We start from the raw sequence: 25,065 nt of genomic DNA, 5'->3' as shown, positions 1-25,065 counted from the left end.
GCCAATCAGCCTGCTGAACAGACGTGGGTTTTATCTGCAATTCTTGGGCAGAGCGTAGAGGAGCCAGAATGGGACCATAGAGTTATCATCAATGAGTGGCCATCTGGGAGGACATAGTTGTCAACCCAGACGTCGAATGATAATGCCTTTTGGTTTCTCTCCAAGTAAAATTCTTTTATTTGTTCCATCATATATTCCACTTAACTCTTTATCTTCAACATATCTAACAGGTCACTACTTAAGCTTCTTGCCTATCTCCCACAACCTTCTTGCTTACTCAGCATCCATGTCTCAAAAGCTACTAGCTTTCTTCTTCTCTCTAACAAGTTTTGTTTCATTCATCCCGTTTATTTTTCTTGTCCTCTATAGAACTGAATAGTCTCAAAGACAGCACACTCTGTTACAGGGTTTTAAATGAATAAAATTAAATGCATAGAATTTTAAAAGAAACCAGTTATATAAAAACACAGTTCTACATTAAAAAACAAGATCTAGTAGCAGCAGGTCTCTTAACTACCGCAATTTTAGTGATAAGCTTAATACTGAGTTCTCTCCAACAATTGTAAAGTGATAGGAAAGCACCTGTGCTAACTATTGCTGACAAAGTCACAGGTATTGCTAAGACTCCCAGAATCTGTATCCATGCACTAAAATTCATAATGAAGGCGATACTAGATTTCAGTTAGTATTGGGTCCCAACGGTCTGCGGACTGCAGTTAGGACGTCCGCCGAGGGCCAGCCCAGGTTGACCTCTGGCAGATCAACCACATTCCCGAGCCAGCCCAGCGCCTTCCAGACCTGTCCGCCCTCACAGGAGACAGGATACACGTATTAAAAAGGGAAGAGGCTGGAATTAGTTGCGAGAGCACGTAAGCCTTCCTGGGGACAAATGGTTAAAGGGGTGGCGGCGCTTCGTCCTCCAAAGAGCTGCAGGCGCCGGGTAAGTCCGGCCTATGCCCGCAGCAGCCAGGGTCGAGCTCCCGCAGCCTCTGGCACCGGGGAAACGCCGCCCCACTGCCGGCAGGGGGCGCGCGCGCCGGCGGCCCCGCCACGTGAGCGCGGACGCCGGGGCGTGGCCGCCGCCAGGCATCAGTAATCTATCCGGAGCGGCGGGTGGCCTACGCGGCTTGCTCTGAGGCAGCGGCGGCTGCGTCTCTAGACGCTCGTGCGCCAGCGGGGAGCGGACCGGTGGGCGAGGCGTTGGTAGCAGCAGCGGGTCTCCAGGTAGCGGCGTCGGGCTCTCGGAGCTGCAGCAGCTCGAGGAGGAGGATGGCGGAGTCATCGGACAAGCTCTACCGGGTCGAGTACGCCAAGAGCGGGCGCGCCTCTTGCAAGAAATGCAGCGAGAGCATCCCCAAGGACTCGCTCCGGATGGCCATCATGGTGCAGGTGCGGGCGGAGAGTCCGCTTTGTGCGAGGCTGGGGCTTCCGCGCGTCCGGGGAGGGTGGGGGGAGGGCTGGTCGGGAGCTGCAGCCCGGGCCGGCCCCTTCGAGCCCGCGCGGGGCCTGCGGGCGCAGCTGCTTCCTCTCGTCCCGTGTATGGCCCGCCGGGTGGACCCTTCTGGAAGGTTTTGCTGATCTTGCAGCAAAAGCCCGGGAAATACGGTCAGGAGCTGGTGGTGCCTTTTACTTTGCAAAAATAAGCAGCCGCTTCTGTCCTCATTTCTGGGTTTGTTTTATAGCCATTCGCCTTGGGAAGAAAACGTACGCATGGTCTTTTGAAGCTAGTCTGGTTTTGACCTAACCTTATTTTGGAAGATTTTTGTCCTACATTGATGGTGGCGACTGGCAAGTGAGGGTTGTTTTTTCTTAATCTATTTTTGGCTATCATTTCAACACCCACTCTCATTTTTTTAAATTATGCAAAACTATGCAAGTTGGTGTCATTTCAGTACAGTGCATTCACTTTTGGCTTAATTTATGGTTTAACATTTTCCTCAAACTTTCCAAGTTCACAGACATTTCCTCCTGATGCCTTTGCAGCTATCTGGTTTGACTAAGAGTGGCTCCTGGGGTTTCTCACCAGGGCTTCTTGACAGATTCGGGATTTCCCTCCGGTGGTCCCTGAGGCTTGCCCGATGGCGGGAGGGGTGTTGGAGTGAGGTAGTGTGTCTGGAGGTTCCTGCCTCCTTCAGCTCCTGTCTGCCTGCCTAATCAGGGTTCCCACCTGCCCTGTCTTCCCCACTCCCAACAGAAGGCTTTTATCCAAGCTTAGTGCTCATGGTCAAGGTAACTTGATTTTCCTTCCGGGCGGTGAGGCAGTATGTGTTTTATGAATGACCGGATGGTACTGCTGGATTTGCAGCAGTTACTGGCTGGAGGGGAGTGGGTACCATAGTGTACTTAGGCTGTCTCATTTCATACTATGGCAGGGACTGAGGTTGTCATCTTGGAATCAGCCTCAGGGCCACCTAGCTCAGTACCTGGCACACAATACTTATTCGTTCAGTAAACACTCGCTGAGCAGCTGCTAGGTTCTGGGCACTGTGTTAGGTACTAGGGGCACAAGGAGAGACTCCACCCCCGGGAGCTTCCAGTTTGGTTAAAGGGGTGATGACTGGTAAACATTGCTGTACAGGGGTGGGTGCCACCTGATGGAGCTGTTCCCTAGGCATGATGTGCCCAAGATGGGAGCTCACCACAGAAGTGGCAGGAAGTTGAGGATGCAGAAGTGGGCAAGGCCTACCATTTGAGGCGCTATATCTCCTGCAGAGCATCTTTTCACCCTAATGTTTGGGCCGCCGATTGTATGAAGTTGCCATTAGTGCAGGGGCTCTTAACCTGGAGTCTGTGGGATGGCAGATAGAACTCAAGAGGTCCATGAGTTTCACTGAGAAACAATATGCATCCCTATTTTCACTAGACTTAAGTTACAATTCATTACTTCCTACAATTATGAATGTAACCTGCAAAGCAAAGGCGCATTAGCAGTACCTGTGATTTTTGTCATCAGTAGTAGTTACTGTTATTTTTCACGTCACTTTACAGTTGTTGGGGATTTCTTAAAATAACCATTTACACTCATCGCTACAAGATCACAGTAGTTATTAAAGTGGGTACTATGTCTCGTTATTTAATGCTGTAAAGCTTGTAGATTACTGTATCCCAGTAAACATTTTAAATGTTTTGATAATTATTTCAATATAATTGATTTCATTTCTGAGCCTATGTATTTTATCGTGCATTTTAAAATGTTAGTCTGAGAAAGGGACGTCCATAGCCTTCACCAGACAGCCAAAGATGACCCTGTTCTATTGGGAAAGACAGACAGAAAACCTCAGTCCAGCCAGTGTGTGGAGACAAGGACACTGGTGAGGAATGAAGAGGTGGGTTGGCTCTCTCTATCCAGGCGGTAAGAAAGTCTGAGGAGTCCAGGCGATAAGAAAGTCTAACATTCTGGATCCTTCTTGATAGTGAAGGAAATTATTATTAAAATTAAGTGTGGTTTTCTCTAACTGTAACTGGGGGTGGGGTTTTAACTCAGAATGTACCATTGGTCTTGTAGGCTGAGCTGGTGAAGGCCAGAAAGAAAGAAGCCATTCTTGCCCGCCCGCCCCCGCCCCACTTCCCTTGGATTTAAATACCTTCTTTTACATTTTGTATGGGAGGATTGTTCTCTGAGTATCAAATACCTGATACTTTAGCTGGCATGCTCTGGGGCAGCCTCGGGGTGGGGTGGGGGGGATGAACTGGGCCTTCCAGCCTTTTGGCTTGTAGGTGTTCTTGGAAGGGCCTGCAGCAAACTGCGTGGTGACTTTCTTTGTGCTAGTGGTCATTCCGCTCTCTGCGGGGTAGTGGGCCGTGGTATGGCCTCCTTTCATGGCCCGTTTCTCTGGAAACAGACTGAGTGGCTGGGTAAGGACCCTGGTGTGTGGTGGGCGCTCATGTTTGCCGAGTATACAGCCAAGGATTCGGCTGCTTGCTAGAGCCTGGTAGCTGCCGAGTGGAGCCAGAAGTCTTGTGCCCTTGGTCCAGTTCCCTTCCGGCTGTATCATCCTCAGTCCTAAGTTCTAAAGTAAAGCCTTGCCTTGGTTAAGGGATCTTTCCTCTTTTGGGGGAGGACGGGAGCCCTAACAGTCCCCCAAGCCTGTGCTGTGAGTACACTCTTGTGCAGGCCTCCTCTCTGGTGCCTGGCAGTGTGCCAGTGGTTGGGGGCATGGCACCCAGACCGAAGTTTAAGGGGCAAGTGTCGGGCCCCAGCAGAGCCAGGAAGAAATGCCACGGCCATGAGTTCCAGTGGGGGACAAAGCCACTGAGCCACGTGCCCCCCTTTGCTCTTAGAGCAGGCTTAGACAGGGGTCCCAGGGCAGGAAGACCCAGGTCGAGGCCACCACAGATGTTGTAACAAGACGTCCAGATGCTTAACGAGGTGTCAGCTGCCTTGGTGAAAGTTTGAGAGCCAGGACACAAGTCTACTCTCTGAAATGCCGTTTGTTGTCTGGTTGTGGGTGGGGAGGGCTGTCTCAGGTTTGGAGGGAGGGTCTTTTCCACGGCAGGAGTTCCTCCATCCCACCTTTCTTCCCTCTTCCCTCCAGACTTGGGGCATTCCGCAGACACTGTGTGAGTGCCCACCGTGAGCTGGCGTTGCCGGTTGCTAACAAGACAGGCATCGTGCCTCTCTTCTAACCAGACGCAGGACACAGGCGTTGATCAAATAATAACCCAAATGGATCTTGACTCTGGGGGACCATGGGAAGGGGTGTTATGGGACCTGAGGAAGTGCCGTTCGCCCCAGGTAGGGCTGGGGCACATTCTGGGCCCAGGGAACAGCCGATGCTGCTGTAAACCCAAGCTGCTTGATGCTGAAGAGTCCTTGTGCCCCAGCCTTATTAACCCTACACTTTGTTTAATACGGTATATTAAATCCAGAGAGAGGCCGCTCACCTAGTGGGAGAGGGCCAGTTGGGAGATCTTGTCACTGCTTTTTCAGAGTACTTCCCCTGTCCGCACCACTCCATCCTGAAAGCTCTGCATGGTATTTATTTTTAATGCTGTTTTACGCCATCTGCTTGACATTTAGACTTATGTTCTATCAAAGCAGATGTTTGGGGCCTCTCTTGCTCCAGTCAGACCGTTTGTATATTTTTAAGTACCTCTTCCTGCCGAGCAGTGTAGTGGAAAGAACCATGGTCACTGTTTCAAGTTGAGGCCGAGTCACTTGCTGCCTGTCTGACCCCCACCCCCATGCAACTGTGAAATAAGGGTGCTGGTTCCCCAGAGGCAACTGCAGGGTGTCCCCTGGTGGCTGGTGAGGGGCAGGAGGGACCTCCCAGCTGCTGGGGGTGAGGTGACACCGCGGCCCCCCCCCCGCCTCGTCCCTCTCCCTCTCCCTCGTAGAAGTCCTTCATCCCACGCACATCGGTGTGGCTGGCTGCTTCTCTGACACATTTGCTTGGCCTGGCGCCTGAGCTTGGGCTTGTTCCGCATTGTTCTAAGTGCACAGAGCCCTTTGGGCCTGGCGGTGGCGCCTCTCCACGTGTGGGCGTGCGGGATGCAGGACTTGCATCTCATGTGCCCTCACCGAGCTCTGGGCTGAGTCTGTGACTGAAGCGCGGCAGCGACTTTGGTAACAGTACGCTGAACTCTTAGCCAAAACGGCAGTCAGTCCCGAGGGATGTCCTGGTCCCTGTCCCCAGGGTGGGCTCGGCAGCAGGCGCAGCAGCTTTCATAGCTGAGGGGTGGGTGCTGATTGCCCATGTTTGCAGCTTTTCCCCTGCGATGTTGGGGAGTGGAGAGGAGGCTGCCCTTGGTTTACAGGTAAGCAAACGGGGGCTAGGATGGCAGGTGCTGAGGGCCAGGCCTGAGGCTCACTGCGCTTTCTCCTCCTCTGGTTCCGCCCTTCTAGTCGCCCATGTTCGACGGAAAAGTCCCGCACTGGTACCACTTCTCCTGCTTCTGGAAGGTCGGCCACTCCATACGGCACCCTGACGTCGAGGTGGATGGGTTCTCCGAGCTCCGCTGGGATGACCAGCAGAAGGTCAAGAAGACTGCTGAGGCTGGAGGAGTGACGGGTGCGTGCACACCGGGGAGGTGCGGGGGTCGCCCCAACCTCCAAAGCTTCCTGGGTTGTCAGGGGGAGGGGAAGCTTTTCTGTGGCAGCAAAGAAAAGGTCCTTCAGCTTACCCCTCTGTTATTTCAGCAGCGCCTCAGTGACCCAGTGTTCTGTTTGGTGCAGGATATTATTTCTCCAGATGCTTGAAATGTAGCCTTTACATTTGTTGCGGTGGTTGTCTTTAATAGACCTTGTTTTTAGAGTAGTTTTAGGTTCACAGCAAAATTAAGCAGAGAGTACAGAGAGTTCCCATGTACCCACAGAGGCATGACCTCCGCCACCATCAACATCCCCCAGCAGATGGTCCATTTGTTGAACCTACACTGATACATCATCACCCAAAGTCCATAGTTTATATTAGTCATCAATCTTGGTGGTGTACATCTTATATGGGTTTGGGCAAATGTATAATGACACATATCAATCATTATAACGTCGTACAGAGTATTTCCACTCCCTTATAAAATTCCTCTGTGTTCCACCTGTTAATCCCTCCCTCTGCCAACCACTGACATTTTTCCTATCTCCATAGTTTCATCTTTTCTAGAATGTCACATAGTTAGAATCAAACAGTATGCAACCTTTTCAGATTGGCTTATTTCATTTAGTAATAATGCATTTAAGGTTCCTGCATATCTTTTCACAGCTCAATAACTTACTTCTTTTGGGCACTGAATATTCCATTGTTGGGAGGTACCACAGTTTATCCATTCACCTATTTAAGGACACCGTGGGTGCTTCCAAGTTTTGGCACTTATGAATAAAGCTACTGTAAACATCCATGTGCAGGGTTTTGGGTGGACCTAAGTTTTCAACTCACGTGGGTAAATACCAAGGCACACAGTTGCTGGATTGTATGGTAAGAGTACGTTTAGACTGCGAGCTGTCTTCTAAAGTGGCCAAACCATTTACATTACCACCAGCAATGAATGAGAGTTCCTGTTACTCCACATTCTTACCAGCATTTTTTACCAATGTTTTGGATTTTGGCAATCTAAAATGTTTGTAGTGGTATCTCATTTTAATTTGCAGTTCCTTAGTACCATATGATGTTGAGCATCTTTTCACATGTCTACCTGCCATCTGTATATGTTCTTTGGTAAAGGGTCTCTTCAGATATTCTCCCAGTTTTAATCAGGTTCGTTTTATTGAGTTCCTCATATAGTTTGGACAACAGTCCTTGATCAGATGTGTCTTTTGCAAGTATTTTCTCCCGGTCTGTGGCTTGTCTTTTTTATTCTCTTGGCACTGTCTTTCACAAAGTAGACATTTTTGATTTTAATAAAGTCCAGCTTCTCAATTATTTCTTTCATGTACTAGGTCTGGTATTGTATCTAAAAAGTCATCACCATACCCAAGGTCATCTAGATTTTCTCCTGTGATATCTTCTAGGAGTTTTATAGTTTTGTGTTCTATCAATACATTTAAGTCTGTGATCCATTTTTTTTTTCCCCAAAGACTGGGTGTGGGAGTGCTATTTAGACAAATCAGTGATACACAGTATTATTCTGAAAACAATGTTTGTTTGTTTGTTTTTAAATGAAAGCTTCTTTATTTGTGTTGGGTCTTTCTGTGTGAGGGCTTTCTCTCGTTGCAGTGAGCGGGGGCCACTCTTCATCGCGGTGCGCGGGCCTCTCACTGTCGCGGCCTCTCTTGTTGCGGAGCACAGGCTCCAGACGCGCAGGCTCAGTAGTTGTGGCTTACGGGCCTAGTTGCTCCGCGGCATTTGGGATCTTCCCAGACCAGGGCTCAAACCCATGTCCCCTGCATTGGCAGGCAGATTCTCAACCACTGCGCCACCAGGGAAGCCCCTGTGATCCACTTTGAGTTAATATTTGCGACAGGTTTAATCTGTTGTCTAGATTAAATTTTTTTGCACGCAGATGCCCCGTTGTCCCCACACCACTTGTTGAAAGGCTGTTCTCCACTGTGTTGCCTTTGCTTCTCAAATATCAGTTGATTGTATCTGTGTGGGTGTACTCCTGGGCTGTATTCTGGCATATTTATCAATTTGTGTATTTCACCAGTACCACACTGTCTTGATTATATAGCTTTATAGCAAGTCTGCAAGTCAGGCAGCGTCAGTCCCCTGACCTTGTTCCTCTTCAATATCGTATTGGCTGTCCTCTGCCTCTCCATGTAAGCCTTGGTCAGTTTGTCAGCATCCGCAAACTTGCTGAGATGCCTTTAAATTTTAAACAGTTTTTTTTTTGTCCCCTTTTTGAAGATCTCCTGAGACTGAATTCTCATTTCTCTGCCTTGCTGTGAACTGACCCAGTTTAACCTATTGTTGTGACTCCAGGCTGTTGATGAGAACAAAAAGTTAAATCGTCCCAGATCCTGTAATTCAGAAAGAACTATCATTAATGTTGCGGGTGTCTTATTAGAAAATTATTTTCTATTCAATTTTTTTTTTTTTTTTTTTTTTCCGGTACGTGGGCCTCTCACTGTTGTGGCCTCTCCCGTTGCGGAGCACAGGCTCCGGACGTGCAGGCTCAGCGGCCATGGCTCACGGGCCCAGCCGCTCCGCGGCATGTGGGATCTTCCCGGACCAGGGCACGAACCCGTGTCCCCTGCATCAGCAGGCAAACTCTCAACCACTGCGCCACCAGGGAAGCCCTCTATTCAAATATTGATGCGTGTGTGTTTGTGTGTTTTCATTCCTGCAGAAGTGGGATTCTACCTTAGGTATTAACTTTTTTTAATGTTCAGTCACCTTTTCTTGTGATAAAGTATACATAACACAATATTTACCATCTTACCCATTTTTAAGTGTACGTTTCAGTGGTGTTAAGTGCATTCACATTGTTATGCAGTCATCACCACCATTCATCTCCAGAACTTTGCCATCTTCCCAAACTAATACTCCATACCCGTTAAACACTAATTCCTCATTTACCTCCCCCCAGTCGCTGACAACCACTCTTATTTCTGTCTCTATGAATTTGACTACTTCTAAGTACCTCATATGGGTGGAATCATACAGTATTTGTCCTTTTGTGTTTGGCTTATACTATATTTGTCCATTTGTGTCTGACTTATTTTACTCCGCATAATGTCTTCAGGGTTCATTCATGTGGCGTGTGTCAGAATTTCCTTCCTTTTTAAGGCTGAATAATATTCTGTTACATGGCTATACTAGATTTTGTTTATCCATTCATTCATTGATGGACACGTGCGTTGTTTCTGCCTTTTGGTGATTGGTGAACATTGGTATACAGATATCTGTTCCAGACCCTGCTTTCCGTCCTCTTATGTATATACCCAGAAGTGGAATTGCTGGATCGTATGGTTATTCTATATTCAATTTTTTTGTGTAAACTGCAGTACTGTTTGCCTCAGCAGCTGCAGGATTATACATCCCCACCAGCAATACATGGGGTTCTGATTTCTCCACATCCGTATCAACACTTTTATTTGCTGGCTTTTGGCGGGAGCGGAGGGGAGGTTGGTTTTTCAGGATTTTTTCTTTTTAGTAATCCTCTTCCTAATGATTTGAAGTGGTATTTCATGGTGATCTTGATTTGTACTTCCCCGCACCTGCCTATTGCATTTTACAGCTTAATATTTACTCTTCACATTAAGTTACAGATTTCCATCGTTACTGTTAAAGGTACGTAGTATTCACTTCTTGAGGTCTTGCTAAGTTTTGTGCATCATTCACGTATTTGACATATATTAATTTCATTGAATCCTTGCCCCAGCCCTTTACCAGTTTTTCCAGTTGATTAGCTGAGACACCTAGAGGTTAGGTAAGTGGCCCAAGGTTATGCTGGTGGTAAATGTTCGAGCTGAGATTCAAGTCCAGACTCTCTTGCTTTTGAAACTAGACTTTAAACCATTTGGCTCTATTACACATAGAGCTGCCGCAGATTTCTGGTATATCCTGGGCACCTGTCCAGTTTTTTCTTTAATTCCAAGAGGGAGGGAAATACTGCTGAAAGAGGTAAAGTATTTGAAGGCCTTCTGTGTGTGTGCCAACTTGCCTTTTCAGAAAGGTTGTATCAGTTCCACTTGTACCAACAGTATGAGATGTACCCATTTCTCCACTTCCACACCATCCCTAAGTATTTTCATTCCTTTTCATTTTGCTCCCAGTGACATGGAACATTTTGTCATGTGTTGATCAGTCATTTGTGTTACTTTAATAGTTGTATGTGTCTTTTCCTCATTTTTCTCTTGGGGTATTTTTCTTTTCCTTAGTGAAGTACAAAAGATACTAATTCTTGGTCTCATGTTTTGCAAATATTTTTTCTGGTTTGACATTTTTCTTTTAGGTAGGTTATTTTCTGTTTCATCGTATTGAAGCTTCATCTTTGACTAAATGTTCTTGTCATATCTGTTTTCTCACTTGAAGTACCTGGGTTTTTTTGTTTTGTTTTTTTTTGTGGTACGCGGGCCTCTCACTGTTGTGGCCTCTCCCGTTGCGGAGCACAGGCTCCGGACGTGCAGGCTCAGCGGCCATGGCTCACGGGCCCAGCCGCTCCGCGGCATGTGGGATATTCCCGGACCAGGGCTCAAACCCGCGTCCCCTGCATCGGCAGGCGGACTCTCGACCATTGCACCACCAGGGAGGCCCAGAAGTACCTGTTTTTGGTATTTTGAAATCTTTCATCCGGAATTTTAAAAATAATGTACATACAGTTATATGCACAAACTTTACGTGTACAGTTCAGTGAGTTTTGACAAATGCATACACACATCTAATATTCACCCCATCAAATTTCTGTACCCGCCACCCCCAGAAAGGTCCCTTATGCCCTTTCCGAGTCATGTTCCGCCTCAGCAAGGTAACCACTGTTCTGATTTCTATCCCTTTGGATTAATTTTGTGTGATTTAGAGTTTCAGGGAAAAAGGAATAGTATCTTTTTCTCTCGTAAGCTGCTTTCGCTCAGCATAATGTCTGTGAGACTTATCCAGGTTGTCTCATGTGTCATCAGTTCTTTTTTTTTATTACTGAGGAGTAGTCTTTTGAGTATATCACACTTGGTTTATCCATTCTCCTGTTGGTAACTTTTAAGTTGTTGACAGATTGGGGCCATTACAAATACAGCTGCTACGAACACTTGTGTACAAGCTCTGTATGTACATGTGCTCTCATTTCTCTTGGGTATATAGCTGGGAATGGAGTGGTAGATCATACATTAGGTGTACGTTCAGCTTTTTAAAGAAAGTGCCAAACTGTTTTCCAAAGCGGTTGTACCATTTTACATTGCCACCAGCACTGTTTGAGAGTTCCTCCACACCCTTGTCAGCACTTGGTATGGTCACTCTTTTTGATATTAGCCATTACAATAAATGTGTAGTGATATCACGGTTTTAATTTGCCTGTCTTTATTATTGAGTTGTAAGAGTTCTTAGAATATTCTAGGTGCGTGTCCTCTATTAGATATAAATAATGCAAATACCTTCTCCCATTCAGAGGTTTGTCTTTTCATTTATTTACTGACTTTTTTTTAAATTTATTTATTTTATTTATTTATTTTTGGCTGCATTGGGTCTTTGTTGCTGCGCGGGCTTTCTCTAGTTGCAGTGAGCGGGGGCTGCTCTTCATTGCGGTGCGCGGGCTTCTCATTGTGGTGGCTTCTCTTGTTGCAGAGCACGGGCTCTAGGCGTGTGAGCTTCAGTAGTTGTGGCTCGCTGGCTCTAGAGCTCAGGCTCAGTAGTTGTGGCGCACGGGCTTAGCTGCTCTGCGGCATGTGGGATCTTCCTGGACCAGGGCTCGACCCCGTGTCCCCTGCATTGGCAGGCGGACTCTTAACCACTACGCCACCAGGAAAGCCCTACTGACATTTTCTGAAGAGCAATAGTTTTTCATTTTGATGAAGTCCAATTTGTTGTTTTTTTGTGTGTTTTTTTTTTCTCCTTTTTGGAGTAGTAATTTCTGTCTCCTAAGAAATCTTTGCCTACTCTTTAAGGTCATTGAAGGATATGCTCCAGAACTTCTGGGAGTTTTGTAGTTTTAGCTTATCTTAAATTATTTAATTTTATTTATCTTAAATTAACTTTTGTGTTAGGTGTGAGGCACACGTTTTTTGTTTTTTTTCCCGTGTGGCTATTATTTTGTTCCAGCACCATTTGTTGAAAAGACTTTGGCTTCCTTATCAAAATCAGTTGATGATAGGTCTGTATATGGTCTCGATATTTGGTTCCGCTGATTTATGCTACTCCACTGTCTTAATGATTGTAACCTTAGAGTAAGTCATGAAGTCTTGTAGTGTAATTCCTCTAAATTTGTTCTTTTTCAATAGTATTTTGACCTTTCTAGGTCCTTTTTCATCTCCTTACAAATTTTGTGGTAAACTTGTCAATTTCTCCCTCAGAAAAGCTTGCTAGGATTTTGATTGGCATTGCGTCAGATCTGTAGATCAAACTGTGGCTTATTGACATCGTAGTACATTGAGTCTTTCGGTCCATAAACATGATATTCAGTTCTTCTTTAATTTCGGCAAAATCTTGTAGATTCAGTTTAGAGAGAGATCTTGTATGTCTTATTGTCTTATTAAATTTATCTCTAAGTATTCTGTGTATTCTAATGCTGTTTAAATAGTAGTGTGCTTTAATTTCTTTTTCCAGTATGTTTATTGCTAATATATAGAAATGTTTTATATTGACCTTGTGCTCTGCAAATTTGCTAAATTCACTTAATAGTACTAGTAGCTTTTTTGTAGATTCTTAAGACTAATCCCAGTTACAATCATGTCATCTACAAATAGAGATGGCTTTACTTGTTCTTTTCTACACTTACACATTTTGTTTCTTTTTCTTGCCTACTGCACGTATCAGAGCCTCCAGTACAGTGTTGTCTGTGGAAAGAGAAGACCGCCTTGCTTTATTCCTGATCTTAGGAGAGAAACATTCAGTCTTGGAGTTTATTTTTATATAAGAAAAGAATCTAGTTTTTGTCCCAAATGGTTGGCCATTTTTTCCGAAGATTCTTTATTGAATGATTCAATCTTTCCCCGCTAATTAGGAATGCCACCTTACCACATACTTAATTTTCTTTTTCTCTTGATTATGGAGTTTTTTTTGTTTTTTTTGTTGTTTGTCAGCTCTCTTGTTTTTGTTTTTTTATTGAAGTATAGTTGATGTACAATAGTATATGAATTACAGGTGTACAATAGAGTGACTCGTGTAATATATTACATTTATATTTATAAAATATTGGTTATATTCCCCGTGTTGTACAATATATCCTTGTAGCTCCACATGTTTAATTATTACATATACTTTTTTCTGTTCCTATATCCAGATACTCCTTTTAACTCAACACTCAACTCTGATAAGTGAAGGTGTAATGGAAATTAGAAGCCAGTGTTGGAATTTAGTATGGTGCAAGCTTTTCATAGTAGGCACTTAAGTTCTTTCCAAAGTGAAGAAGGGGGCTACAGAGGAAATGGAGAGAGGGGGACAGCTAGGCCACCACCAGCTAACACTGTGCTGTTTCCAGGAGGCTGTCTGAGAAATTTTTTTATTTTATTGCCAGAAAAGAAGCTCTGTTAACCAACCACAATGGTTAGAAACAAGTGTAGATGAGATGGACCAGCTGTGGTCACCCAGAACACAAGGTGTCCTGGTAGAGGAATCCCAAGAGGTAGCGGAGGAGGACAGGGGCTCCTTGGAGCTGCACGGAGGCTGCTGAAATGAGCGTGGCTGTGTTTCATGCTTCAGGCAAAGGCCAAGATGGAGTTGGCAGCAAGACGGAGAAGACACTGGGCGACTTTGCGGCAGAGTACGCCAAGTCCAACAGAAGCACATGCAAGGGCTGCATGGAGAAGATAGAAAAGGTGAGAGCTTTGGACTTCACCTGTCTGACTTTCTGGATTTCTTGCGTTGGATGTCATTGGATATCTCAAAAGAAAAGAAAAAATAGGGGCTTTAGGTGCTGGCTCAACACTAGTGGTTAAAGATAAAGTGAAGATCTTAGTAGAGACAGGAGATGACAGTGACTTTTCTTCCAGGCAGGTCTGGCCCTGATTATTCATGGTCCAGTCCATGTACGTCGCTGCACCTGCTTTCAGGAGACTTGGGAGAGTTTGAAAAACATTTACACAAGGGCTCTCTCCTGGGCTCTGCAATGGCTGGGGGAAAGCTGTGTTTTATGGTAGGATTAAGTTTAAGGAGTGTGTTTCTTCCCTGGTATGAGCCTCCAGGTTTCTTCCTCTTAATCAGGAACTTCATTAACCACCCTTCCCTACCACCTCTGGTCCCTGAAGAATGACGGCTGGTCTGGCAGAATGATGGCTCTCTGAGTAGCAGGGACACAGGTGGAGGGGTAGGCCTGTGCCCTTTAGCCTCATTACCCAAGATGCTCTGATCTTAGGTAAACATGCTGGTTGATTAATTCAAGGCATCAATTAAGGTTTCTGCCTCCTTGGTATTATACAGGAAATTGAGGTGAGTCAGTGGGTGTTTAGAAAGGAAAAACATGAAATTGCTAGATCTTTTCCAGCTACCTACAACCACAGGAATTTGAGGCAAAAGTTAAGGTTCCCAAGGGAATGCCCAAGGCTGTGTGCTGCTGCGTGTTGCTTGGCCTGAAGTGGAGTAGTGTCGGTGCTCCTTGTTCCAAGGTTTCCAATCTGGGCTCACAGGCATGAAACCCACTCGGAATGTCAGGCCTGGGAATTGTAAACCTGGGGAGGATGGCAGGGCTAGATTCTAGCTTATAGATAGTTTATTACTGCATCTTAGGGGGTCTTCATATGTGTAAAGAGACTGGAGAGTCTGGGTGGGGGGATTGCAGAAAGTCCCTGCTAGAATTGGGGCCTGCACTGGCTCCTTCTGAGCCTGCGATATAGCAGCCCAGGCGTTGTTCTTATGTCTGCACCAGGTCAGCAGAACATCCTCAGGGTAATGCTGTTACTTCCTCACTTGCCCAGGCAGCTAGGTAGGTGGGTAGCTGGTTGGACTTAACCCCTTCTTAAATGGGGTGCTGAGGCTTGAGGGAAACACAATCCTTGGTGGCATAAAAGAGCCAAAACCTCCCAGCAGCCCTCCTATTGCCTTCAGTGTGGACCTGGTCGCCCCTGGCCCCCCGATGTTTGACCATCCTTCCTTGTCTGTCTTTGGTAACATGTGTGGATTCTCCTACAGGGCCAGGTGCGCCTGTCCAAGAAGATGCTGGACCCCGAGAAGCCCCAGCTAGGCATGATCGACCGCTGGTACCACCCGAACTGCTTTGTTGAGAACAGAGAGGAGCTGGGCTTCCGGCCTGAGTACAGCGCGAGCCAGCTCAAGGGCTTCAGCCTCCTCACTGCAGAGGACAAGGAAGCCCTGAAGAGGCAGCTCCCGGGCATCAAGAGTGAAGGGTGAGTGCCGGGGCCGGCAGGGTGGAGGCTTCACACAGGCCCAGAGTCCATATCACTCCTGTGTTCTCCTTGCTGCCCGTCAGAAAGCTGGGGGTGCAGGCGCTGGGGGGCAGCAGAGCTCTGCCCCTTCCCCAGCTGAGGCAGTGGGGGACAGAGCAGGGAAGGCCTGGGGAAGCTGCAGTGTGTGTTCCTGCCGCTGCTGGTGGTCTGTTCCCTGTCCCGTATCTGACCTGTGGTCTGTTCCCTGTCCCGTATCTGACCTCCGTGGACAGGCAGAGAGTAAATCCCACTTCCCCCTGCTCTGTCTGAGCGTTCCCCTGGCTGGAGTCCACCACCGCCACCTTTCCTCTGACCCCTGCATGACCCACTTTCACATCCCCCTGATGTCTTCTTGTGTGGATGTGTCCCTGTGTGTCTGGGTCTCTCTTGAGAACGGCGCTGGGAGAATCTTGACTCTTTTTAAATAGTGGGGGTGGGCGGTCGATAAGTTATCTGGTTGAGAGTTCAGAATGGTATGGCTTTCATACAGTGCTAACATTTAGGTCTATGTTGATCCTGTGGGCACTTCTTTCCTGTGTTCCCTCTGCCAGTCCCTCGGCCCCAGTCTAGTTCTTGGTGACGAGGGGGGCGTGGCAGGGCTGTGGTGTACACTGCTCCTTGGACAGTGTAGGGTCGGGGTGACCCCACCTCCCCATCATCAAGCGGCCTTCGCGCAGTATTTCAGTTCAGAACGCACAAGTTTATTGCACCGCACACGTGGCTCTGGAATGTGAAAGAAAACTGGAAAGTCGGACCCACAGATTTAAAAAGCCTCAGGGTGCTTTGATACGGGGTGTAGGTGTAGGAGTGAACAAGCTCACATTGATGCTGTAGCAACCAGCATTGGTTGAGCACTTGTGGCGTGCTGGGCACTGTGCTAAGCCTTTTACAGAGGATATTTCATTTTACCATCACCACGATCCTACAGAGTAGATGGTATTCTTTTCCCTGTTTTTACGGATGAGGAAAAATGCAAGGGTTTGATCTCAGGCCTGTGTGATGGCTGAAAGTGAGTATTAACCACTGTGGCTGACCTGCCCTGTTTCTAGGGCCTACTGATGACCCTCAGTGTCCTCTCTTAGGTCAGGCATGATGCTGCTGAACTTGGTCGGCAGCGTTTGCTGACCCGGCTGAGGCAGACTGGTTGGCAGCGCCTAGACCACCGCCTCTTGTTGGGCTGGAAGTGGCAGCACAGCCTCCCTGGTCTGAGAACATCCTCGGCCTCAGGAGCAGCCCTGTGTCTTAGATTGAAAGGCTCAGTGCCTGGCACTGATGCAGTCCCCGCCCTCAGCTATGGTCTTACCTCTGGCATAGTCCCTGCCAGAACCTTCCAGGCCATCTCATCTGTGCTGCGCCGCGTTGTTCCAAGGCCCTGGAGGGACCGCTGGCCCCTCCTGGCAGCTGCGCTTCCTGCAATGGATGACGTCAGCCACAGACACTGCCTGAGCAGAGGGCAAGCTCCCCAGTGGGCAGGGCCTGGCTGAGCCGCATGAGAATGGCCTTAGGACGCTCTGTCACCAGAGCTGCTGGCTTTCAGGGCTTTAATGGCTCTGGTTCTTTCCCTTACATCCTTTGTCTCTTTCAGAAAGAGAAAAGGTGACGAGGTGGATGGAATGGAGGAAGTGGCCAAGAAGAAATCTAGAAAAGAAAAAGACAAGGAGAGTAAGCTTGAAAAGGCCCTCAAGGTGAGTCCCGAGCTGGGCGTCTCCTCTCGCCATTCAGTCTCAACTCTCTTCCTCATTCTGGGAAGAAAGTTCAAGGAGGTGCGTGTGTCCTGCTTAATGAGAGCTTTAAAAATTCCCAACTTGATAGCTATTGTTAAATAGCCTGGCTTTTCCCCCAGGTTTTCTTCCCTCCTCCCAAAGCAACAGTTCTTTATGTGAAAGCACCCACAGTGGGCTCTAGGCACCAGAGCAGCAGTAGCCGGGCTCGGCAGGAGCTGAGCTGTTGCTTCCCGCTCGGCAGCCTCACCCTGGGATGGGCACGTCGTGCTTCAGCCACACTGTGCATCACTGTGCCTCCCAGACCTGTAGCACGTTGGAAACTGCGTATTGAATTCAAGGATGCCACAGGTTCTTGGCACAGGCAATGGCTGGAAGAGATGAAGTTCCATGTTTTTTAATGAAGATCTCTTGTTAAAAAAAATATTAATAAAAGGCATGTATTAAGAGGAGCAAACTGCCCGTTAGGTCAGCCGGTCACTGACCAGAGAAATTCATCGCTGTGTTTGTTACGTGTGTGTCGAAACGAAGTAAAAATTGTTAACCAGAAAAAGGTGAGTGTTCGGGAAACTAGGGGAGAGCAGTCAGTCGCTTCTTGGGAACGTGATTTCCATGAGCCCTCTGCTGCGCTCTTACTTGAGTATTCCATTTTTGCCGGTGGTGTAAAAAATTAGAAGCAAGTTCTGGCCTGGTTCCAGCTGCTTGATAAGAATCACAGATTCGGTGTGGCTGTCCTTCAATGAAAAATATGTCAGTTTGGTGCCAACCCCAGCTGCAGTGGAGCTGGGGTGCTCTTCTGCATTTGCCCTGCGTGCCCATCTTCCCCGTCTCCAGCATTGTCAGAGGTAAAAAGAAAGTCAGAAGCTGGGAACACTGCCCATGGTCCCCACCCTGGCACACCCCTTTGTGCTGGCCTGCCTCCCATCCTTGGTCACGAAGATGAGATAGTTCTGCTTCTCTGATCTAACCTTATACCCTTAGACTTTTGCCTCGTGCTCTGTCACCAGTGGCCCAGCATGTGGCGCTACAGGCAAGGATGTTATCAAGAGGCCCGTACAGAGCCTGGGAAAGGGCGCGTGTGTGTGATGACACTTGTTGTCGAGCTAGTTAAACAACTCCTCACTCGGTGCAGAGAGGGCCGGCATTTTCCTGTTTTGCAGAGGTGGTGGGGTCTGAGGCTGAGACTTGAGTAACTCGCCCACCACCCTCAAACGGGAGGACGCTCTTGCCTGCCCCGCCTCTGACGTCGGGAGACTGCTGCCTTGCTGGCCAAGGTGGTCGTGAGAGTGCGTGCGATGGCGTGAAAAGTGTCCCATGCAGAGAGGCGCTGCATGAATATTACCACCGAGGTTTAAAGTTCCATCTTCAGAGGAGCTTAAGTCTGTTCCTCCACGCTACTGAGTATTGAGGAGGTGGGAGGTGTTTGGGGATCGCCCTTGCTGCTCGCTTTCAGGTTGTTGAGGAGCTGCCCCTTCCTCCCTTAGGGGCCAGGTGTTGGGGCAGATGAACCTGGTGATTCGGGCGCGTTCCTGTGTGTCCTGGGACTTGTCTCTGAGGGGCTGGTTCCGGGGACCCCGGCGCCTGGGCCACGGCCTCCCCACCTGCCTCGGCCCTCCCTGAGCGCCCGCGCCCCCAGGCGGACACCGCGGCCGCGAGCTGGGAGCACAGTCCTGGGGATGTGGCAGCCCCGGGGCAGCTCAGCTGAGCGTGGGGCTGTGACTAGAGGCAGAAGCGAGCCAGGGTGGAGTCTTCCTCCAGTTGGGTTTCTTTCTTTGAGAGGAGCTGGGCTCTCAGCTGCTGGCTCTCGTGCACAGGCCCAGAACAACCTGATCTGGAACATCAAGGACGAGCTAAAGAAAGCGTGTTCGACGAATGACCTGAAAGAGCTGCTCATCTTCAACAAGCAACAAGTGCCCTCCGGGGAGTCTGCGGTGAGCTGCCTTTGTGTTACGGGCGCCGCGAGCCGAGCAGCCGGGCCGTGCGCGGTGACTGTCCCGGTGGAGTGTGGGAGGCCCTCCGGGTGAACACGTGCTGGTATTAATCGGGAGTGAAATTCTATAGTCGTGTTGCATGGTCATCGCCATCGAGGTTGCCGCTTGTGGGGGCAGGAAGGGGCAGGCGCTCACAGACCGAGGTGGGCTGCACATCTGCCTCGTGTGTCCATGCCACAAACTTTGGCCCGAGGAGCCCTCTCTGCTGCCGCCTTCTCACAGACTCCCCGAGGGCTGCGAGGGCTGTGAGGGCTGTCTCCCCTGCAGGCCCTGCCCTGCCGTCCCTCTGGTGCAGAAACAGTGGATGTTCTGGGTTCTCCCTTTATTTCTAAGTCACCGAGGGAAAGGGGAGCTGCAGAAACCCTCATGCGTGGAAGTAAGGTCTCATAAAGCACAAAAATGCAAGCTCCAACTGTAAACCACCTTCTCCGGGGAATGTTGGGAACCTCAGGGCAGTCCCTCCCTTCTTTTTTAGCGAGTGGAGTCGGTGCAGACTCTTGGTAAATGTCCTCTCCTGTAGCTGCTCCTTTCCTCCTTGACTTGCTTCTCTTCTTCACTGGCTTCAGATCTTGGACCGAGTGGCCGACGGCATGGTGTTCGGTGCCCTCCTTCCCTGTGAGGAATGCTCAGGCCAGCTGGTCTTCAAGAGCGATGCCTATTACTGTACCGGGGATGTCACTGCCTGGACCAAGTGTATGGTCAAGACACAGACGCCCAACCGGAAGGAGTGGGTGACCCCAAAGGTAAGTGGGGGTGTGGATCCTGGGATATATTTGCAGAAAAACCTGGTCCCATCTTCTGGGCTTGTCCACACTCCAGGTCACCACGACTGCAGAGCAGTTTCTCAGACCTCTTTACATTGGGGCCATCCTCATAATCAGATTATAGAACTATGTCCTTGGTTCTGTACATTTGCAAACTACACAAATGTAGTACCAAAGCACTTCCAGCTGGAGCACAGGTTTGTCCAACTGGTGTAAAATCTTCCTGCTTGCAAAGACCGTGAGTTACTTTTATTTCTGTTTATCAAGTGCCTACCCTTTGCCAGGCACTGTTCTGGGCACAAGGGACACGGTGGTGAACAAATGGTAATTCCTGCCTTTATGATGGGAGAGTGTTTCTCAGTGCAAGACATTTCCTTGCCTTGGTGCTAGACGGGGAGTTGTGTCCAGAGTTCACGTCTCCTGTTGATCTCTCTCTCTCTCTTGAATTCTCAGAATGTAAAAAACCTCAGTTGGGGGACCTTGTTTGGAGCCGCGCTGTTGGGGGAGCCAGCAGTGTCTTGGGGGGCTGGCTGCTGGATGGACTCCCCCATGCCCTCAGACTTGGTGCAAGCTGACGCCCCACCACCTGGGGCTGTCGTGGGCTCCCTGGGCTTGGGATTTGATGTCCGTCAAGTTCCCTCACCGCCCGTGTCTTCTCCCCGGGTGGTTGAGCATTTGGACCACTGGCACATAGTAAGCGCTCCAGAATTGTTGCTTGTGGGCCCTGGTGGCACTATCACCTCAGCATCCAGAGCTGAGCTCCACTTTCCCACTTGCCCCTTCCACTCATTCTTTTCTTGCCTTCCCTGTTCACTACCATAATTACTGTATACGTATCTCTGTACTTTTACTTGCTCGGTTGCTCTACAAGCCTGACCTTGTCCTTTCCCCACCCTTAAAACCTTACAGTGAGGGCTTCCTGGTGGCGCAGTGGTTGAGAATCTGCCTGCTAATGCAGGGGACACGGGTTCGAGCCCTGGTCCGGGAAGATCCCACATGCCGCAGAGCGGCTGGGCCCGTGAGCCACAGCTACTGGGCCTGCGCGTCTGGAGCCTGTGCTCCGCAACAAGAGAGGCCGCGACAGTGAGAGGCCCGCGCACCGCGATGAAGAGTGGCCCCCGCTCGCCACAACTAGAGAAAGCCCTCGCGCAGAAACGAGGACCCAACACAGCACACAGACCCAAAATAAATAAATTAATTAATAAACCCCTCCCCCCCCCCAAAAAAAAAAAAAACCTTACAGTGATTCCCCATTTCTTCTAGAAATATTTTCCCAGTTTTTCTGAGAATGCCATTGTTACAGGCCTGTTTCTGGTATTTGTATCCCTTTTAATAGGTTAGGAAAAAAGTAAGATCGTGATGTGCACTATTTAGTATTTTATATGTCAGTTGCACTGCATCTATGTATATTTTTAAAGGGTTATTTTAAAACGGTACCTACAGGTGCAAGACATTTTGTCAGGTGGACAGTGCTTGCTGCTCATGCAAGTTCATGGATTTACAGACCATGGGTAGGGACTGTGCTGCCCCCAGGGTTTGGATCACAGAATCACAGTCATCTCCTTAGCTTGAACTCCCCTCCCCCAAAGCCCTCCATGATCTGGCTCCAGCTACCTTCTGCAGCCCCTCTTTCTGCCACCTTTTTTCTCACATACCACTCACACCAGCCCTACACACTCTCTCTCTCTGTCTCTCTCCCTCCCTCCCCCTCCCCCTCCCCTGACTTGGCAGGTCACTGCCTCCTAGGAGCCCTCCCAGCATTCCCAGTATTGCATCACTTCAGCACGCCTCTGGTTTAGAAGCTAGCTCCTATGTAGAAGTTGCCTTTGTATACCTGACTGTCGGTCAAGGCTGAGCTTCTTAAAGGCAGAAACTCATTCTAAACTCACTGTGATGTGTGGCACTGTGTTAGATGCCCAGCATATGTTTTATCCACCAGGCAGTCGTTGACCATGGGTCTAGCAGGGAAGGGCTGTTTCTTGATGGGAAGAAGACTTAGGAGGGTAGGGACCTGGTCCCTGAGCCTGGTGTATGTGATGTTTAGTGAGTGACCACTTAGAGCACAGCCCGTTGTGAATCGCCTGGAATGCCGGTGGACCGTGCTGGTTGCAGAGTTAATACTGAACACTGACTGTTGATGGGCTCCCTGCATTCACGGTCCCTTCTTCTAGGAAGGGAAGGGAATTGCCCTGATTTCCTCTCGGGTCGTAATCGCTCTCCCGTGCTCTGGGGAGTCTGGGGCGGCTTTTGGTCACGGAATGGACATATGACCCCAGGAAGAGGCCTCTTCATTCTTCAACTCCAGAATGAGGCCTGGGGGTTGTAATCAGGTTCCAGCAGTGGTTCCCTGACCAGATTATCAACTGGGTCTTTTTGTTTGTTTTGTTTTTGTTTTTTTAAGGAAAATAGTTTTTCTCTTCAAGCGTCACAGTACCAGCTGTATTATAAACGTAGAAGCGCTGCAAATAAGCACCGTGTCAGCAGTAATACTGTATTTCATACTAAAAGCCTCGAATTTTCCTATTTTTTGTTATTCTTTATCGTAAGAAGAAAAAGATTCTTAAGTTCTTTTCTCTATCAGGTGGTTATTTCAAGGGAGAACTGGTTTCTTAACTAAGACTTACACTCTTTAGGAATTCCGAGAAATCTCTTACCTCAAGAAATTGAAGATCCGAAAGCAGGACCGTATATTCCCCCCAGAGACCAGCACCCCGCTGGCGGCAGCACCCCTGCCCTCTGCAGCCTCAGCGCCAGCCACTGTGAACTCCGCTCCCCCAGGTGCAGCTCCGGGCCAGACTCGGGGGAGGGTGGGGGGACTGGGGCCCTGAGCCTAGGGTGGAGAGGGCGTCCTTCTGGGTTCTTTGCTGGCTGATCCTGGGGGGAAGCTCTGCCCTTGTTCTCCCCATCCCACCCCCAGCAGGAGGAGGTAGGTTGGGGAGGGGGCTTCTGAGAAAGGCCAGGGAGACAGTTACCTGCAAGGGGCATTCAGACTCTCCTGCCTGACTGCGCTACGCTACAGAGCAGCATTCCAGGGCTCAGCTTTGTGCTTCCGGGCAGCCCTGCCCCCACCAGTCATCCTGAGCCTGATGTGATGCTGGGTCTCTGTCTCCTGCAGAGACTTGCCGTACTTGTTGTGATCAGTGTCAGCGAGAAGTACTCCACACCAACAGAGACAGTGAGATGAGTCTGTGTTTTTGTGGCAGAAGATATTGCTGTCTTTGTTTACTCAGGGACATGTGGCGTAGTCTAATGGCTATGGCCACCGTGTGCTGGGTGGAGGATGAGGATTCTTCCGTCGACGTGAGCCCAGCAGTGAGCCCTCCCCATCCTCTGGGGAGGGGGCGTGTGGGTGGTCATTCTCGAGTTCAACCTGCTGCTTGCAGCCTGGGTCCAAGAGCAGGTGTGGTGGGCCAGGCGGGGTCGACGTCTGGGCCCTGCCCTGAGGGTCCCTTCTGCTTTCCCCTCACTTGCAGTTCACAGCTAAGTGATTCCATTCCCTGCGGAGACCTCGGCCAACTTTCAGTTAAACCCTACGGCTATCCCTGGTTGTTCTCCCTCACAGAGACAGCTTAAAGGACTCCTCCCCACAGCATCTCTTGTGGAAATGTGTAATCAGCTCTGTATGTTCCCGTTTGCAACAAACAGAAGGCACACGCCTGACCCAGGTCTTTCTGGCCGGGGTCAGTGCTAAGTACCTAAAATGCCAGGGTTCTTGGTGCCTGAATCAGTTCTCTCAGCTCAGTGTGGTCATGCTGACCAAAGCTCTCAGTGACTGCCGTGGACAAGGCTAGTTTTAAAATTTTTTTTTTTTTTAATTTTTTTTTGGCCACGCCACACGGCATGCAGGGTCTTAGCTCTCCAACCAGGGATCGAACCCATGCCCCCTGCAGTGGAAGCGTGGAGCCCTAACCACTGGACTGCCAGGGAATTCCCCAAGGCTAGTTTTTTTAATGGGGTTGATTAATAAGCATCCTGTGAGAACTGTAGTTTGCTTTTAGGCATGGGGTGGGAACAGAATAACAGAAGGAATCGGGAGTTCACGTGACCCCGGCGTCCCACCCTCTGGCCGGCCTCCTGGTCCTTCCTCGTCTGTCTGTGGAGCAGACCCAGGGCGCCCCCGGCCACCTCTGCTCGAGGCCTGCTGTGGAGCAGTGTCAGTGCGCGGTTTCTCCCTGGCCGGTCCTTTCTGTGCTGAGGACTGCGTACAGGTTGCTGTCCTGTCCTCTGTTTTCCTGCTACTCTTACTCTTTTCTTTTGTTTACGTAGACTTCTCCTCAAGGAGATCCCTTTCTCCCTGATCAGAGAGGGTGCTGAGGCCGTTCGGGGGCCTCGCAGCCGGTCTGACTTTCCCCTGGGAGCTGCTGCCTGGTCTCCTGCTCCCACCCTCCACCCCGGGCAGCAGCCCTGCCTGGTGACCCTTTTCTCCCATCCCAGACAAGCCGTTATCCAACATGAAGATCCTGACTCTTGGGAAGCTCTCCCGGAACAAGGATGAAGTGAAGGCCACAATCGAGAAACTCGGGGGGAAGTTGACAGGGACCGTCAACAAGGCCTCCCTGTGCATCAGTACCAAAAGTGAGTTCAGTCTGCCTGTGAACCAGAGGGATCCCTGTCTCCCGTGGTGGTGTTGAGAATTAAACGAGGTGAAGTGCCGAGCACAGCGTCTGACACACAGAGAGACCCCAAAAATGTGTCTCTTACCATCGCTGGCATTGTTCAGGTCCTCTGGAAAGGGGTGTGGGCACTTGTACTTGGCACTGCTGCTCCGTGCTGTGGTCTATATTCATGTACTGAAAACTCCCAAGTAAAGACTGTAACAGCCCACTCTTCTCACCTTGTTCACAAGATGTTGGTAGGTTTGCCTCCAGGCAAAAAGTTCACGGCTTAAGCAAGTTTGGAAAATGCAGAGTTAAACGAAGGTGAACAGGTTTCTTTGCAGGCTTAATATGCCGACGACCATTGTGAGTCTCCAAGACCAGAAAACAGTACACCGCTCTTACCATAGGAATCTGACCTCCTTTCTCTATGTAATACCTGTTAACATCTCGTTCTGTAGAAGGGTTTGGAGAAAGCAGCTCCTGCTCATCACACCTTAGAAAAGGGGGATGTTGCTGGTGAGAGATGATTGTTGAAATGAACCAAGGCCCCAAGCACTAGATTTTTTTTTTTTTTTTTTTTTTTTGGAA

At 49.1% G+C, this 25,065-nt stretch overlaps 1 protein-coding gene across 1 annotated transcript in view; it reads left to right on the top strand.

Moving 5' to 3' along the window:
* The first annotated feature begins 1,110 nt into the window (after positions 1-1,110).
* Positions 1,111-25,065, top strand: part of PARP1 (poly(ADP-ribose) polymerase 1) — a 42,141-nt gene continuing 18,186 nt past the window's right edge. The window contains exons 1-9 of the mRNA XM_007464171.1: positions 1,111-1,389; positions 5,846-6,011; positions 13,725-13,840; positions 15,150-15,364; positions 16,989-17,088; positions 18,939-19,055; positions 19,682-19,858; positions 22,513-22,657; positions 24,314-24,454. Coding sequence (XP_007464233.1) covers positions 1,270-1,389; positions 5,846-6,011; positions 13,725-13,840; positions 15,150-15,364; positions 16,989-17,088; positions 18,939-19,055; positions 19,682-19,858; positions 22,513-22,657; positions 24,314-24,454 — 1,297 coding nt within the window. The 5' untranslated portion in view covers positions 1,111-1,269. The remainder of the gene's footprint in view (positions 1,390-5,845; positions 6,012-13,724; positions 13,841-15,149; positions 15,365-16,988; positions 17,089-18,938; positions 19,056-19,681; positions 19,859-22,512; positions 22,658-24,313; positions 24,455-25,065) is intronic.

Source organism: Lipotes vexillifer, unplaced genomic scaffold (genome assembly GCF_000442215.2).
Source record: "Lipotes vexillifer unplaced genomic scaffold, Lipotes_vexillifer_v1.1 scaffold64, whole genome shotgun sequence".
Lineage (NCBI taxonomy): Eukaryota > Metazoa > Chordata > Mammalia > Artiodactyla > Lipotidae > Lipotes > Lipotes vexillifer.
The sequence above is the reverse complement of the archived record's forward strand: the minus strand, read 5'-3'. Positions and strand labels throughout refer to the sequence as shown.